The sequence below is a fragment of the Pinus tabuliformis genome, chromosome 9, assembly GCF_031772625.1.
Source record: "Pinus tabuliformis cultivar Carrire ecotype Pingquan chromosome 9, CPIR1, whole genome shotgun sequence".
In the NCBI taxonomy this organism is placed as follows: Eukaryota; Viridiplantae; Streptophyta; class Pinopsida; order Pinales; family Pinaceae; genus Pinus; species Pinus tabuliformis.
The window spans coordinates 27,387,756-27,403,461 of record NC_142307.1 but is presented as its reverse complement, the minus strand read 5'-3'; the positions used below and the strand labels follow the sequence as shown (position 1 = coordinate 27,403,461).

Below are 15,706 nucleotides of genomic sequence, written 5' to 3'. Positions count from 1 at the left end.
CTGACACATGAATCCCTGAACAAGTAGACTTCAACCTTCATCATTCACTGAAACTTTTTAATGAAAATGTACAATGCTCAATGTCTTCTCTATCAAACCCTGACCAACCAACCCTTTGCACACTAAAATTCATGAAATATATACAATTAGCTCATCCTTGGACTAAGGAAGTCGAAATCCATCCTTTTCCCAAAGATAGGAAGAGGTTACAATGCTTTAGGAATAAAATATTTGGAAAATCTGCCCATATCCTACTATCTAGGGTTTGTTTTTTGACTAACCAAAAATATGCTAACTGAAGAGAAAATCATGGGATTGGGTAGAAAAATCTTCAAACTTCATCATCCAAATCAATTTGGAGTCAATTATGCCAAGTTGGAGGTCCGCCAAGTTGAATTTAAAAAAATTCTAGAACTCTGTCAACAAATCTGGCTTGGCGAAATTGTGAAAAATGAGTCTCAAAGTGACACTTGTAATTCCCAAACTGTAACACTTGTGTAAAAACCGAGAGATGTTTTTGTAGATGAGCTAGTGCTTGAGAGAAACCTCTTTGTTTTCGAAAACTCTTCTCCAAATTGTCAGAATCCACGCCCAAAAAGCATGACTAAAACAGGATATGACAAAATCTAAAAATAAGCTGTAAAGATTCATTTGAATCTTCCAATCTATGACACCTGTTACAAAATTGAAGGAGGTTTTTGTTATTGAGCTTGTGTTTGACAAAAACCTCTTTTGGTTTTTCAAGATTCATCTCCATTTGGTCAGAATTTGATTTTGAAGTTAACTGCTAAAAGAGTTAAAAACGTAGCAAATCCCCTGTAGCGAAAATGCATCAAGTTCATCCTTTACATACTTCCAACCATCTCCCGTACTTCTGAATGTGTCAAACAGGTGGAAGACAACCCTTGAATCATCAAATACCTATTAGAAAACATTTTTCCAAATTTCAAACTTCCCTTCTTCAAAATCACCACCTACAGCGAAAGCGCAATAACAAAGCACAATGAATTTCATTTGCATGGGTTTGACCAAGTGTTGAAATCTCTGATCGAGAAAAATAGTTGGTAGATGATGTTTACAACCTCATGAATCCTCTTTGAAACTCCACTTATGAAAAGAAGTGAAAAATCATCGATTTTCTCCATATCTTATATTCTTTGAGAGTAGCGTAGCAGAAATGTAACAACCTATTTATAAAAATAATATTAAATAAATTATATTAACCAAATTAATAAAATAATAAAAATAAAAATGATAAAGTATTTTAATGTAAGTCTAACCTTTATATTAAAATAAAATAAAAAAAAGGAATCTTAATTAAAAATCAATATCTGTTTAAAATAAATACACATGACACAACATGGGAAGGGTGTCGTGAGGCAATGAAGCGGTGGGTGCTGCAGGAAGGACGGCCACCGCCAAGAATCAGTTTATATACCAGAAGGAAGAATTTAACGGGAAGGGAAACAGAAGAAGGGAAGGAGGAGGAGGATCATAAACTGAAATTATCCACAGGAAGGAAGAGCACAGATTGTTCTGAGGTTCTGGGCATGGGGGAACAGTCTGCTTCAACTGAGAAGCTTACTGGATTGAGTAGCGAGGTTCTGCTCAGTCTGGCTGGGTGGTTTTGGTCTTTTGGTAAACGGGAGCAAACTAGAGGGGTTCTGAAACATCCTCATCCGCAGCAGACCAAGTAAGTACTTTTCATTAATTGAAGCAATTAGCTATATGAAGTTTTTGCATAAATTAGAACAGAAATTTCTTAAATTCCATACTCTATTTAAAATAGATAGATAGCTTAAAATAGATAAATAGTTCAGTAAATATTTTATAGAATCAGAAATGGTCCTTTACATCAGTTGAGACTTTACAAGAAAAGCGAAATGGTTAAGGAATAGATGTGAAACTGACTAGTTGACCGCCCTCTGGAACATTTTGAGATGAGTTTTGAGGTATTAAACACAAAATGAACAAGAAAAACAAACTTCTATAACCCGGAGGTTGTCAAGGTGCAAGAAAGCATAGCAACTGTGAAAGTGCAGCGCAAAGGAGAAGCGCACCAACAACTTCTTGTGATAATGAAATGATGAAGTATTTGATGTGACTTTGCAAGTGACTTGAAAAGACACCAATGACTTGTCCCAATGATGAGAAAACAAAGACCCACAACTATCTTCACTCATGATTTGGATAACACGTTACCCTAGACTTATTAAAACTAGACCTTTTAAGACTTTGACAACTTGATCTTTATTTACCACTCAAACTTTAGAATATCCTATTGACACTAAGACTTGATCTCAATGAGATCATAGCAACACTTTACAAATTGACCAAGATACTAACAAATACTAAGCTTGACTTTGATTACGATAGGACACTAACAATATCTAGGGAATCCTGACGTAGAGGCAATAGTAGGAGCCTTGCCCTCTACATGTGAGGAATCACCTCCAACTGTCTGCTGCATATGTCCCTGTACCTGCCCCTGTACTAGCTCCTCATCCCTGTCATCACTATCACTCTCTGAGTACACCTCAATGTAGTGAGCCTTTCCCACTTTGTCCTTGCCAGCGCATTTGTGCCTTGGTGCCCATGGCTCCTGACACCTGAAACAAAGTTTCTTCTTCCTTAGCTCTTTTCGGGTCTCCTCATCCATCTTCGGTTTACCAGTTCACTCCTTCTGAAAGGGCTTGACCTCTCTACCTTTCTGCGGGATGAAATGTTTAGGAGTGAATTTATTTTTGGTGGCGGCATCCTGCAAGTCCCTGGTTTTTTTGATTGTCACACGAAGAGTGGTGGGCTCAAAGCTTTTAACCCATCCATGTAGAGGTTCTACCAGCCCCTCTACAAATAGCATCACCACTCTGGTCCCTGAAAAATCTGTGACCATGACTGCCAACCTCTGGAACACTGAGATGTAGGCCTTCAGACTACCTGTCTGCTTGAGTTGTGCCAGCTCTCTAAAATGAAGCTCTGGATTCTTCCTTTCAAACTGCTCAATGAGTCTCTGAGTGAACTCCGTGTATGAAGTGATGCTGCTGTGACCCATAGTCACCAACCCATGGTACCACCACTCATGGGCCTCACTATCCAATTGTAAGGTGGCTAGTTTAATAGCCTCCTCATCTGTCGTCTGATGTAATTGGAAATAGCTCTCCAGTTTCTGAACCCATTATTAAGCTGAACATTTGGATGACCTATCATCAAAGTAGGGGATGGTCACCTTCCCCAGTGTCTTTTGCAGCTCTTGGTTCTTCCTTGGGACCCTCTGAAATGGTTTAGGCCTGCTTTTCAACCGAAGGTGGCAGAAAGCAGTAAAGTTTATAGCAGCATGGAAATCCCATCCCAGTGCTTGGTACTGCTCCATACAATCCGCATAAGGGATCTCCAGACTAGTTTGCTCTGTTAAGTCCTCTGCTGTCTCATGTATTAATTGCTGTCTCGTGTGAATGGCTCTGCATATGGGTATGAGCATGACTGCTCTCAGCACTGTTGGACCCTTCTCCATTCAATGGCTCCTTACAGTGGAAGCCCCTTTGTTTGTCATCTCTTTAATCAAGTCTACCATTTCCTTTTGGCCCTTAGCCAAGTCATTTATAGCCATGAGCAAGCTGTTAAAGGCCTGTTCCTCGTTGTCTCCCATATCTGGCCCTTCAATTTCAGGTGTTTCCTCTATCTCTTTCCTCTTTTCAGGTGTCTGTTCACTTTCAGTATCAGGGATATCCTCTTCTGTAAGGGGAGTTGGTTCTCTGTAGGTGTGTTGCCTTCTATAAAAAGATTTTCTTCTGTCATGTAACCTCTGTCAGGCTGCCCTCAGACCACACAGCTGGCCATGAACATGTTCTGATACCACTGTAAAATTCCAAATTTGCAATATTCCCAATTTTCCTTGAAATTTCTGAGTTTTTCAAAATGAGTTTCAGTGACAGAGTCTTTCAGTCAGTTTGTTTGCTCTGTGCTGTAGGTGAATTTTATAAGTTTGTTCTATGGACCACATTAGTTGGTTCGAAACGTCGACGAAATCCTGATTATGTGATTAATCTGAAAGACATCTATCTACATCCACATTCATCAACAATCTCCAAAATAAACTTATAATTTTAATAACAAACTTTAGAAATACAATGCAGCTGATATTAGACAATGGCACCTACAGGATGGGCATTTTTCATTTAAAAACTTGAATATACAGTGAGCAGATTTGGAAGATGGAGCCTGGTAGTGTAGACAGTCAATAATAATGAATACATGTACAAATATCAGTCCTCCGGAATAGCACTCCAGCACTTGTTTATGATATACACTGCCGAAGAACATATAATGGCTTAACTCTTGCAACGGCCCATGCAATACTAGTCACTGAGATAATACACCGCCCTTAAAATGAGCCTCCAGCAACACTGAGATACGCAGAGATGACTCATCTTCTCCCTAACTTGTGGTCAGCACAGGAATGGAGCACGAACTTGAATATTAAATGCACATGGACTGAGGGCAAGGGAAAACAGTTCCACGTCCCTCCAGCAAAGAATGTGACTTGTATGTGACAGCAATTAGGCTCCAGAAGTCAACACGTTCAGACCAACAACTAGCTCGCAGCCCAGGAAGGTAATAACCCTATTCTAGCATTGAAATATTTGATGGCCGTTGGCTGGGTACTCGAGCTGCCCTCTCAAGAAGAAGTCGAATCACTAACACTTGCAGATAGTCACAAATGAGAGCAAACCCTTGAAGTATAAACTCGGCCTGTGCTATAGGTGGTTCGAATGGCAGAATGAGAGGAGTATGCTCTTCTAACAGCTGTAACTTATATCCAGACTTGAGCTTGGGTCTTTGGCTCCATGATTTTTGTTCCCAACCTGAAAGATGTTAAACGAAGAGCGATAAATTAGAGATTTAACTGATAACACTTCTTTCTAGCTCAAATCTCTAGATATTTTTTTCTCCTTTGAATCCCAATAGTGAAAATGTAAGTGATTTCACTCCTTGGACTGGCTAGAGTGTCTAGTTTCAACACTGAAACTGGCTATGACGGCTAGGGTTTCCAAGCCCTAAGCTTCTCCTCAAGGAAAACTCTCCAAGAGCTCTTTTCTCCAAAAACTCAAATGCATGAATGAGGAGAGTATCCTCATTTTCCTTCTTTTATAAATTTGTGGCCATTTTTGCCACTATTTTACCATTTTAGTTTTTATAAAGTCATTTTATAATATTTCACTTTATAAAGTTAAAATGACTTCTCACTTGCCTAGGAAATGTCCTCTTTTCACCCCTTCGACTTTTTATAATTTTTCCTTAGGCAAATTTAGTCCATCTTATTAATATTTTCCCACTTTAGCTTATGGGAACCACATTAGGCTAGGGGACTCCGTAATAAGCTTCCTAAATGGTCCAGGACATTACAAAAGTCAACACACACGTCCTGTTGCAATGCTGTTGAAGGAATGTCTGAAAATGCAAATTGGATTTCGCATTTTCCAGTGGTAACAGTTGGCTCCATATAGGAACTGCACACTCGTGTAGGGTGCAAGAGATCTCCAGAATCTTTGAGGTCTGCTACCATGCGTGATGCACCTGCCAAGAAGATAAAGAAACACTGGAAATCGGTGATTTGGAAATGTTCATCTTTGATTTAACATTTTTTTCTTTTTGTATTTTTTACTTCTCATCACAATAACCACTGAATTTCAGATTTCGGAGAAAAAGCTGAAACATATCTCAAAGACTCAAAGTACTTACAAACCGTGATAATAAAGTGCTATATCATTTAGAATGCATATTATAGTGTAGAACTGGATATTGGCTTGTAAGCTAGAATGCTCAAGTTTCATATCCTTGAGACTTGAGTGCTCATTCATCATAGGGTTCTATCCCAGATATACAAGTTTGCGAAGCAGTAAGTTTTCATATTTAAAGATTACTCATATAATGGGAGGGGGGGCGAGGGCAATACAATTGATTGTAATCAATACTCACCAAATTAGTTAAGAACATGCCTCTTCTCTATTCTTAGGCATGAGTTGAAAACTAGTAAATCTTTTTATGAAAAATGCTAAGAGGATTTGGAAACTAGTAATTCTTTGTATGACAAATGCTAAGAGGATAGTTTGTGCTCTTCTATTTATGGATATTTGTATTGAGGTTTTAGCCTTTTCAGGCTACATGCTTGTTTATCTTCTAGTAGATTGTGTCAATTTTCTTTATATTTAACAGATTTGGCCTGCATCAACTTATTGGTATGTAAATTATGGTGATCTATGAACAGGGTGAGATGGATGACTCTGCAGTTGATTTTAATTTTTCTGGAAATGTGGATTTTGACAATGTGGTTAAACACTTTCTTCCTAATGGAGTCCAAGCAATGCCTATGAAGCTTGGCTATTTAAATGGGGAGGCCAAAGTATATGGTTCAATTTTGAAAACGTATGTGACATTCCTGACTGTGTGAACACATTTGAAAAGTTTGGAATTTCCAAATTAAATTTACTTCTTGAACACCTTGTTTGTTGCTGCTTTGAGATCATACAAAGAGTTAGATAAGTGCGGATACTCTGTTATCCTCTTTTGTTTAGTAACTTGTTTTATGTGTCTTTTGTACATTGACTAATCTCATGTATTAATACGTATTTAAGGAGGTATGACATCAAATGGACAGCACCAAAGGCTGAAGGCTCTTTCACTGATGCACGTGTTATAATATCTGATGAAGCCATTATAATCAGCTCTTCTTCGATTACTTTTGATCTTGTGACAAAAATTCAAATATCATATCCTAATGGACACTATTTAAAAGAAGAGAGTTCAGATCTCATTGTTGCTGTTGCCCCAGATATCCTGGGCGTTGATGCTGATTTACGTTTGCAGGGATTTGATATCCTTAGTTTGACTCCTTTTAGTGCTATTGGTTCTCCAAAGCCCATGCATATGAAACTAACAGGCAGGGCTAAATTTCATGGATCTGTCGTGGAATCCTTAGAGAGATCAGTTGATGGGAACATTGCAGTTCAAGAGGAGATCTTGAGTTCTGATGACTTTCTTAGGACAAAAGCATCGGGACTTGTTGGAGATGTACAATTATCAGGAATAAAATTGAATCAACTTCTTGTGGCACCAAATTCGTCAGGGCTGTTGGCTATTTTCCCACAAAATTTCAAGGTAAGCCTTTTTGTAGTCTGGTTTCTATGCAGAATTTACATCAATATTCTTTAAATTCGTGCTGCATCTTTTCAAGATGTTGTAACGATGTCTTTTTGTAGTTGGAAAACTAATAAGCTCCGTGTTTTTATAGTTGGAAAAATCATAAGCTCCATGTTTTCAGGATCTTTTTAATATGTATAGTTGGAGACTAGAGTATACAGGGTTGTCATATTACTTTACATTCAGTTCAGGTGTTCTCTTGGTGGTATATTATGAATCGATATTGCCAAACAGACAATTCTCCTATGGTGTGTGCTGTTGCTTCATTTTCAATATTACAACCTGGGAAAGACTGCAGCCTGAATCTTATACAACACTGCTGGCTTAAGGGGACATCCATTAAGCAATATACATTTCGTATTACTAATTCTGAGCTATAGTTTATCTTGTGATGTTACTTTTTGTTCAGTTTGAAATGGCTGAGTGATTATGTTATGTATCTATGAATCTTTTTCTCCGAGGAGATAACTCACTTAAGATGTATGCTGTTGTTGTGTATGTTTACATATTTCTTGCTACAGTAGACTGCAGCTTGCATCCTACAAAACACCGAGAGTTAAGAAGTAAGTAGTCATGCTTACCATACAGAAAGAAATCATAATTGCAGGGGACATTACAACCGTCTTTGGATACTTATTAAGTCTACTAGTCTAGTTGATTCTCGTGCACTTCCATGACAACTATTCACTATCATTCACTGAACTGGGTCTGCTTTCTGTCCTTATGCATTAAACACTCCATATTTTGATTCCTTTGTGGATGCTGCAGTCCCCCCCTCAAGGGTTAATGAAGGCCCACCTTGCTTCCTTTGCATCGAAGAATGGTGTGACTTTGCTTGCTTTTCTTTTCCTTTGTTGTTTTCCTCGATATTTTCTATTTGATAGAGCTTGGAAACACTGAGAGGAGGTGTTTCTGGATTGATCTTTTGGACCTTTACCTTGCTGACATCCTTTACTTGATTTCTTGACAATTTTTAAAACCATCGTTCCTCACTTTCTTTTTGTGTTGAATTTGGATGTTGGAGGAGCAATGCTGCAGAATGTGTTCATGTTCTTGGCACTTATGGCACCAAGCAGGGACTTTTTCATAGTCTAATGGTTGATTCAGTTCCCAGTCCTGGTCATCCAGGACAATAAATTTTGGTTTGTGGGGTTGCTGGGGGGTTGGGTGTGCGATGGGAAACATTCATGTAAACACAAATGCATGCATATAAGGTATAATGCCTTGCATAGGCTAATTTCAAGAGAGAAAGTCCTCTTTAGGTGGTTGTTCGAAGGGAGCAACTAATATGGTCTCGTTCCTAAGTTTAAATTTAGGAAAAAGCACATTGATCAATTATTTAATTAATGTTGACTTTGGGCTAATGCTTTTCTAAGGATACATAATTAATTATTTAAGTGACCTAGATCTACTTCACCATTGATCAAAGAAAGCTAGGAGTTAATCCTAACGCTCAAATCACTTTGGAGATTAGAGATTTGGTCCATCGAGAAATTGTAGAGAGAACATATGGGAGATGATGTAGACACGTTACATTGCTATTGTTGAGAGAACGATTTTCTCAAGGAGTTAGAGACTCCAGGATTGAAGAGAAGGGAAAATGTGGGAATTTCGGGAGCAAATTTCAGGATGTTGATTTGGGTTAGCATCGGATGTGCTCTAGCCATGAAAACTAGTGAAGAATCTAAAGCACATGAGATCTCCAAGACCCATAAATGGTTTGGGCAGATTCTAACCGGTTTGGATGATATTAAAATAATTAATATTTTTAATGGAGTTCCTAAGTCTAAACTTAGGAAAAATAAAATATTAATGGGTATTAATATAAAATTGGGTTAGAAGGTTCCAAAAGTCATGGAACAAGCCAAATCTAATCTTAGCCGTTGATTCGAGATTTAATCTCGACCGTTGATGGACCAACGAGAAAAGTATAAGAAGAGGCTTGAGGGTCAGTTGGAGAACACACCAGAGTCATCAGTCATTCATTTTGGAGGATCGCAAGAGCACTTCAGGGTGCTAGTTCTCTTTGGGTTCTGCTTCGATATCTTGGATAGCATGAAGTTGAAGTCGGTTGATTTGAGCACCGCTAAGGCCGAATACATAGCTGCGAGTATGGTCTTGTGTGAAGTTGTCTGGTTGAGGATGCTTTTTCAGTGAGCTGTTTGGACACGTGTTGGATACCACTATGATCTTTTGTTACAACCAGAGTGGGATTCGATTATTAAGGAATCCTGTGTTCTATGATTGCTCTAAGAATATAGACATCGGGTACCACTTTATCTGGGATATGGTACAACGGGGAGCAAGAAGGCTCCAACACATTGGGACTGATGTGCAAGTCGCTGACATACAGATGAAGCCCCTGGGAAAAGTCAAATTCTTGACTTTATGAGAACGACTAGGAGTCATGGAGAGACCCTGTCTTGAGGGTCCTGTATGATATGGACATTGAGCTTTGGGAGCTTCGGGGGGCTTGAGGGTACTTCTTGGAGCGATGAGCAATCATAGGGTGAGTGGTTCAACCTCCTCCTAGTGGTTTGCTATGTAGGCAGGATGAGTGGTTCATCCTTCTCCTGTTGAGACACAGTCATAGGGTGAGTGGTTTAGCCTTCCCTTAGTGATTTGTTGTGTATAGGGTGAGTGGTTCAGCCTTCCCCTGGGATACCTCATGGCGACATGTAGCTAGGATGAGTGGTTCATCCTTCTCCTGCTAAGACATCCTACCCATGCAGTCTGGGACTCATGGGAAGTACCTCTCATCTAGCCAATGAGCAGGGAAATGAGGATAGGGACCATAGTACTACTGATGGATGCATCATGTAGTACCGTACTCCCTATGCTAGGATTGTTGATTTGGGGTAGCATCAGATGTGCTCTATCCATGAAAATTGGTGGAGAGGCTAAAGCACATGAGATCTCCAAGACCCAGAAATGGTTTGGGCAGATTCTACCCGATTAAGGAGATATTAAAATAATTAATATTTTTAATGGAGTTCCTAAGTCTAAACTTAGGAAAAATAAAATATTAATGGTTATTAATATAAAACTGGGTTAGAAGGTTCTAAAGGACATGGATCAAGCCAAATCTAATCTTAGCCGTTGATTAGAGATGTAATCTTGGTCGTTGAAGACTCAACATAAAAAAAGTATAAGAGGAGGCTTGAGGGTTAGTTGGAGAATACACCAGAGTGATCACTCATCCGATTTTATAGAGCGGGGTTTGCTAAGAGAAATCAAATCAGTGATCAGAGTTGCAGCGAGGGGCAGTGAGTACGAGGCAGAGAGGCAGAGATAGTGCCGGAAGACCAACGCAGGACCAGAGAGGCAGAGGCTAGCAGGGACTGTGCCAGTGTGCAGAGCCCAGAAGGGCCTGCATCATCCATGTAGAGGTTGCAGGAGTGACGCAGAGAGCCAGAGAGGTTGCATAGAGCCTCAGAAAGCTGACATAAAGGGTTTTAGGCTGATGCAGAGGCCAGGAGGGCTGATGCAGTGCTTCAGATTGTGCTGGAGAGGGTTTCATGGGGCAGACTTTCCGAATATCTGCTTCCGAAGAGAGGTATTATTGCCAGATTTGTTTACCTCTATCGAGTGAGCCAGTTTGACACCCAGTGTACTCGGAAAAGCTGCTTAATAATAAATCCCTCAAAACCGCTTAATAATAAAACTCTCGGAACTCCTGAAATACTTATGGCATTGCTTCTCTAGGGTGGGCACGGATGGTCCCCCGAGGTAGAGGTTGAATCTCCTGCTTGAGAGATTCGTGGCTAAACAGCGGGTTGACTCCACTGAACAGCAGAGCGAACAGTCAAGTAATTTTGATTGCAAGGTGTAAGAATCCTCCAAAATGAGAGCTGCTCCCTCCTTATAACCCCTTGGGCCTCCTTAACCTCATGTGGGCCCCTCCATCCACCTATTCGATATTCCCTCCAAGCTATTCGAATCGGCCAATTCGAACTCCCATGTGGGTGGCCCCCACATTCCACTAGAAGCCAAATGAAGTTGAATTGCCTCCTAAGTCCCTAAGTCGAAAATGATGGGTTCTCTTCCTAAGCCAAAATTGCGTAGCATAACCCTGTTACAAATGTATTTGAGAAGGGACATGACAAAAGAGCAGGGGGTTTTGGCTGTGGTGACAATGGGCCACTACCCCATTGTTGCTTCTTGGTCTAGTTTACACCTTGTAGGGTTTCTCTCTCGAAGGCCTGCTAGATTTTGCAAAAGCAAACTCTACACAGATAATTCCTGCAAACAGATTCTGAATATAAAACTAAAAAGATTGAATAGCACTCACACACAATTTGCACTTTATGCTTAGTCTACAACATCACAAAGCCATCATATAATTTAGTTTTTATTCATGATTCACCAGTAAGAGTTAATCCTTCATGTAGTACATGTTTAGAGTCTAAATAAAGTGCACTAGGATCTAGGACTATGCCTTATTACTCATCTATTTAGTGGTTGCTCATGCTGACATGTCTTGTGTTGGTTATCGTTTTTTCATGGCTCTTTATGAGTTGTTCTCCTATATGAATTACAATGTGAGATGTTTGGGATGACATGATGGATGTGTGAAAGTGTATCTGGTTCTCCATTGAGTGCTTGTTGGACCAGTTTTACTGTCTTTTAGGCATATTTGTGATACAATTACACAATGTAATAGGTGCTGTTGTTGTTTTGAATCGAATATATTTATTTACTATTATGCAGCATTATTTCAGTTAGTGTTTTCATGTTGAGCATGCTGCAATAGGAATAATTATTTTCTAATATTTTTTCACAATGATCCATTGTGCAGTTAAATGCGACAGGAAGACCAGATGAGAATCTTGTTATTGAATTTATTTGCGGTTCAAATCCTGCTAGCTCAGAAACTTCACCTTATGATCTGATTTTGAGAAAAACGTACTTTTGTTTACAAAAGGGCCAGCTTAGAACCAGCATTTCCTTTCAACCCGGCCATTCAGGAAGTTTGGAGGTCAAATATTTACTCTTTTAACTTTTTGAATTTTTAGAAACTTTCTTGTCATTTCCTCTTTGTAGTTTAAGTAGAATTTCTGAATTTGAGCAAACATGTCTTATGTTTTTCCTTTTTGTGTCTTTCTTTAATGCAGTCAATGCACATATAAATGTTGGTTTCTCAGATACTCGCTATATATATTTTGTAGTTTATGGAGAGTTCCTTGTGATTTTCTTCTTGCAATTTAGTTATATCTTAGGTTGAGAAAATGCATCTTTATATTTTTCCCTGCCTATTTCATATTGCAGGTACGACACTTGGAACTTGATGAACTCGAGCTTGCCTCATTGCGTGGAATGGTACAGAAGGTTTGTAGCCTCTCAGTTGAATATTATGCCTGCAAAGTATCCTGACTGTAATTGTACATATTTATGTGAATGGTTTGCTTACATACAATTGTGTAGACATGTATGCTTGTGTTTACGCACAAAGTATTTCTGTGGACGATAGCTATTGTTATAGGAAGCTTTCTTACGTCTTAAATTCATCAAAACAGTAAACATGGCATAATGGAGAGGGTGTGAATGTATGTTTACATAAGCTCTAAAGGATTATGATGGCCAAGCGTAATATTGTGACTGTTTTGGATGGGTATTCAACCTGTAGGAGAAGTAATATGTAGAACTAAGTTCTTCCACATAGTCTCTCCAGTCTATGGCAGCCAAGGTATGTGTCCCTAGCCTTGTGCGGTGTGAACCCAGGATAAGAACGCATTCCACATCTTGGGTATATTTCTGGGTACATCTGTCCTGCACCTAGATGTGGGATTATATCACATGAAATGGCCCAGTAGAAATCGGGGGATTTGAGGGGACAACTTTTGGTAAAAATTAAAAACAGAAAAAAACACAAATTAGATAAAATAAAACATAACAAATTGTTGGGTCTTGATAACAACTCTGCAGGTTGATTTCATTTAGCTCAAGAAAATGCTTGTTACAACCGTCAACATCATTCTTATTACTGTTTTGTCTTTTTCAGACCCCATTTTTTCAATTGTTCCGATAACCAAACATGGCTCATGAATAAAATATCCAAAAGATTTGGAATATAAAGATGTTCGTAAGAATGATAAATATATAAATTGTATGAGTAAAAATGATATAATATGATTACAAATTAGGACCACACCCCCCGCCCACCCGCTCCCCCCCCCCCCACACACACACACTTAGGCAGGAGTGCCCTTTCATTAAGAATCATGTCCGTTGGGACATGTCCATTAATTTTAACTAATTATAATTATTATTTTGTTTATATATTTTTATTCATTGGATTGATGTCATTTTTTTGTCTTGTAATGTCTTCACATCATTCTTGTTATTGGAGTTGTCATAGTTGATGATATGAGACAATATGAACCTTTGAGTGCTGAGTGAAACTGTTGAACAGAAAAATAATCTAACCCAATTTGATCCTTTATGGAACCTTGCACTTATTTGATACCTGAAATTATTATGACTGAAATGTGTGGACATCAATATTTTTTGGAACATAAATTATTTATTTCCATCCTGGCTGATATTGATTCATTGACTGGTTAAGATGTTTGTGCTTATGATTTGGATGTCGATAAGGAATTCTTGTAACATGATTTTCCCTTATCATGCTTGAAGCATTTTCTTGGTTTACTTTCAGTATATGATTTTCTTGACGCACTGATGTTGCTTGGTTGGTCACTAGATCTCTTGGAATTCCATCATCAGTATGACAACATCCGAGTATTTTTTGACTTCCACTAGATTGGCATCTTTCTGAGTTGTGATACTAGGTGTATCTATATTTGTTCCTTCTCCTCAACTCAGACATTTTTACTTGAAAACTTTGATGCTTCTTCTCTGTTAGATTCTTCCAGTTTGTTTTGCAGTGATTTCTTATCATTCTTGAGCTTCTTAATTTGCTTGCATAAGTGGATTTCGATTATGATTTTTGAGATGTGAAAGTTGTACCTTTTGGTTTGTTGACTTGTTTGATGTTTGGATTGCCAAGTTCTTCATTTTTTATTTTTCTGATATATTCTAATAACATTTGATTAAGAATCGTCAACTGAGAATTTTCTTGATTCTTTTTGGATAGTTTCTTCCCTATATCTTGATTATCTAGTTCCAACTTTTCAAGGCATTGCTTTGTATTCTTTGACTTTTTGATTTGTGTAAGTAATTTTTCACGTTGGTCTTTTAAACGAAAAATTTCTTCATTTTTTTCTAATAATTGTGCATTTTGTTCTAATAATTCATCACCACATATATTGTCGACATATTTATATTTTTGTTGTTTCTTAACTAATTCAGCTTCTAATTCCTTAATTTGTAATTGTATTTGTGTGTCACTTTGAAATTTGATTGGAGTAAAAGATTAGTAACAATTGGAGCAAATGACATTTTGATTTGGGAAGGCTTCTAGATATGTAAATTCCTTTGCACAAAAAATAAGAATTATTTGTTGAATCCATAATTCCTGACGCTTTAACGTTTTATTCAGTAATTATTTGATATACTATTGGAGAGGTAACACAAAAAGTGACGTGCTTCAATTGCTCCCTTCAATAACTTCCGTGGTATGCCACATTATTTTGTCTTTATATATTTTTTTCTCCTTCGAAACTGACCTTCATATATACTCCTTACTAGAGTTCCACCTGCATATATATATATATATATATATATATATAACTTTTTCCTTGATAATCCTTATATAAATATAATATTGAGTTGCCTTTTTATAAACCTTATTTTGAATTTTTGAATATCATTTTACGTTGTATTAACTTTATGTATTCTCCCCTCCCCCCTTTAATATACTTTAACTTTGAATTTGGAGCAAAATCACGATTTTTTATTTTTAATCTTCTTATTGAGTAGCCACTTTCATGGAAAGTCCTTTCCCAAAGTGTATTAAGGCACAGAATAGTCATAGCATCATGATATCATGCTGAATTCGACGATGTGTTTGTAAGATATGATATCTTCTATTTATTCTGTTGATTGGTAATTTCAAGTGACAGTTGTTCCAGGCAGATTATCCGAACACAAAGATTGGTATAGACTGGTAGCAATGTATTGCAAGGTTGGAAGTAACACTGTGTGGCAGGGGTACAGTGGTAGGGAAGCAGAGTTGGCACTGGCAGTGGATGTAATGATGGCTATTGTACAGATTTGCATGGATGGGTACAATTTTGTACAGATGCAAGTTTATTGCCTAGGCTCTATAGTTGTACGGATACAATTCATTATCTTGGCCTTGCAATTTAATTATAAATGACACTGTCTTGTAATTTGTGATTGTACAGCCTTATGGCTCAGCCCTTGTGATTTTTTTTTATAGTTTTTTTTGGTTCATATTTGTAGTAGAATATATATATATATATATATATATATATATATATAATTTTTAAATTTGAATGGCCAAAAGTCAATCTCTGGTCAGACACTTGAAGAAATCAGAGAAGCTCTAATAATTTTTATGGTGAAATGTTAAACTAAAATGGCT

At 37.9% G+C, this 15,706-nt stretch overlaps 1 protein-coding gene across 1 annotated transcript in view; it reads left to right on the top strand.

The window, feature by feature from the left end:
* Window positions 1-15,706, top strand: part of EMB2410 (embryo defective 2410) — a 541,348-nt gene that overhangs the window by 261,240 nt on the left and 264,402 nt on the right. Inside the window, exons 9-12 of the mRNA XM_089441428.1 lie at window positions 6,266-6,423; window positions 6,633-7,155; window positions 11,996-12,175; window positions 12,466-12,525. Coding sequence (XP_089297554.1) covers window positions 6,266-6,423; window positions 6,633-7,155; window positions 11,996-12,175; window positions 12,466-12,525 — 921 coding nt within the window. The remainder of the gene's footprint in view (window positions 1-6,265; window positions 6,424-6,632; window positions 7,156-11,995; window positions 12,176-12,465; window positions 12,526-15,706) is intronic.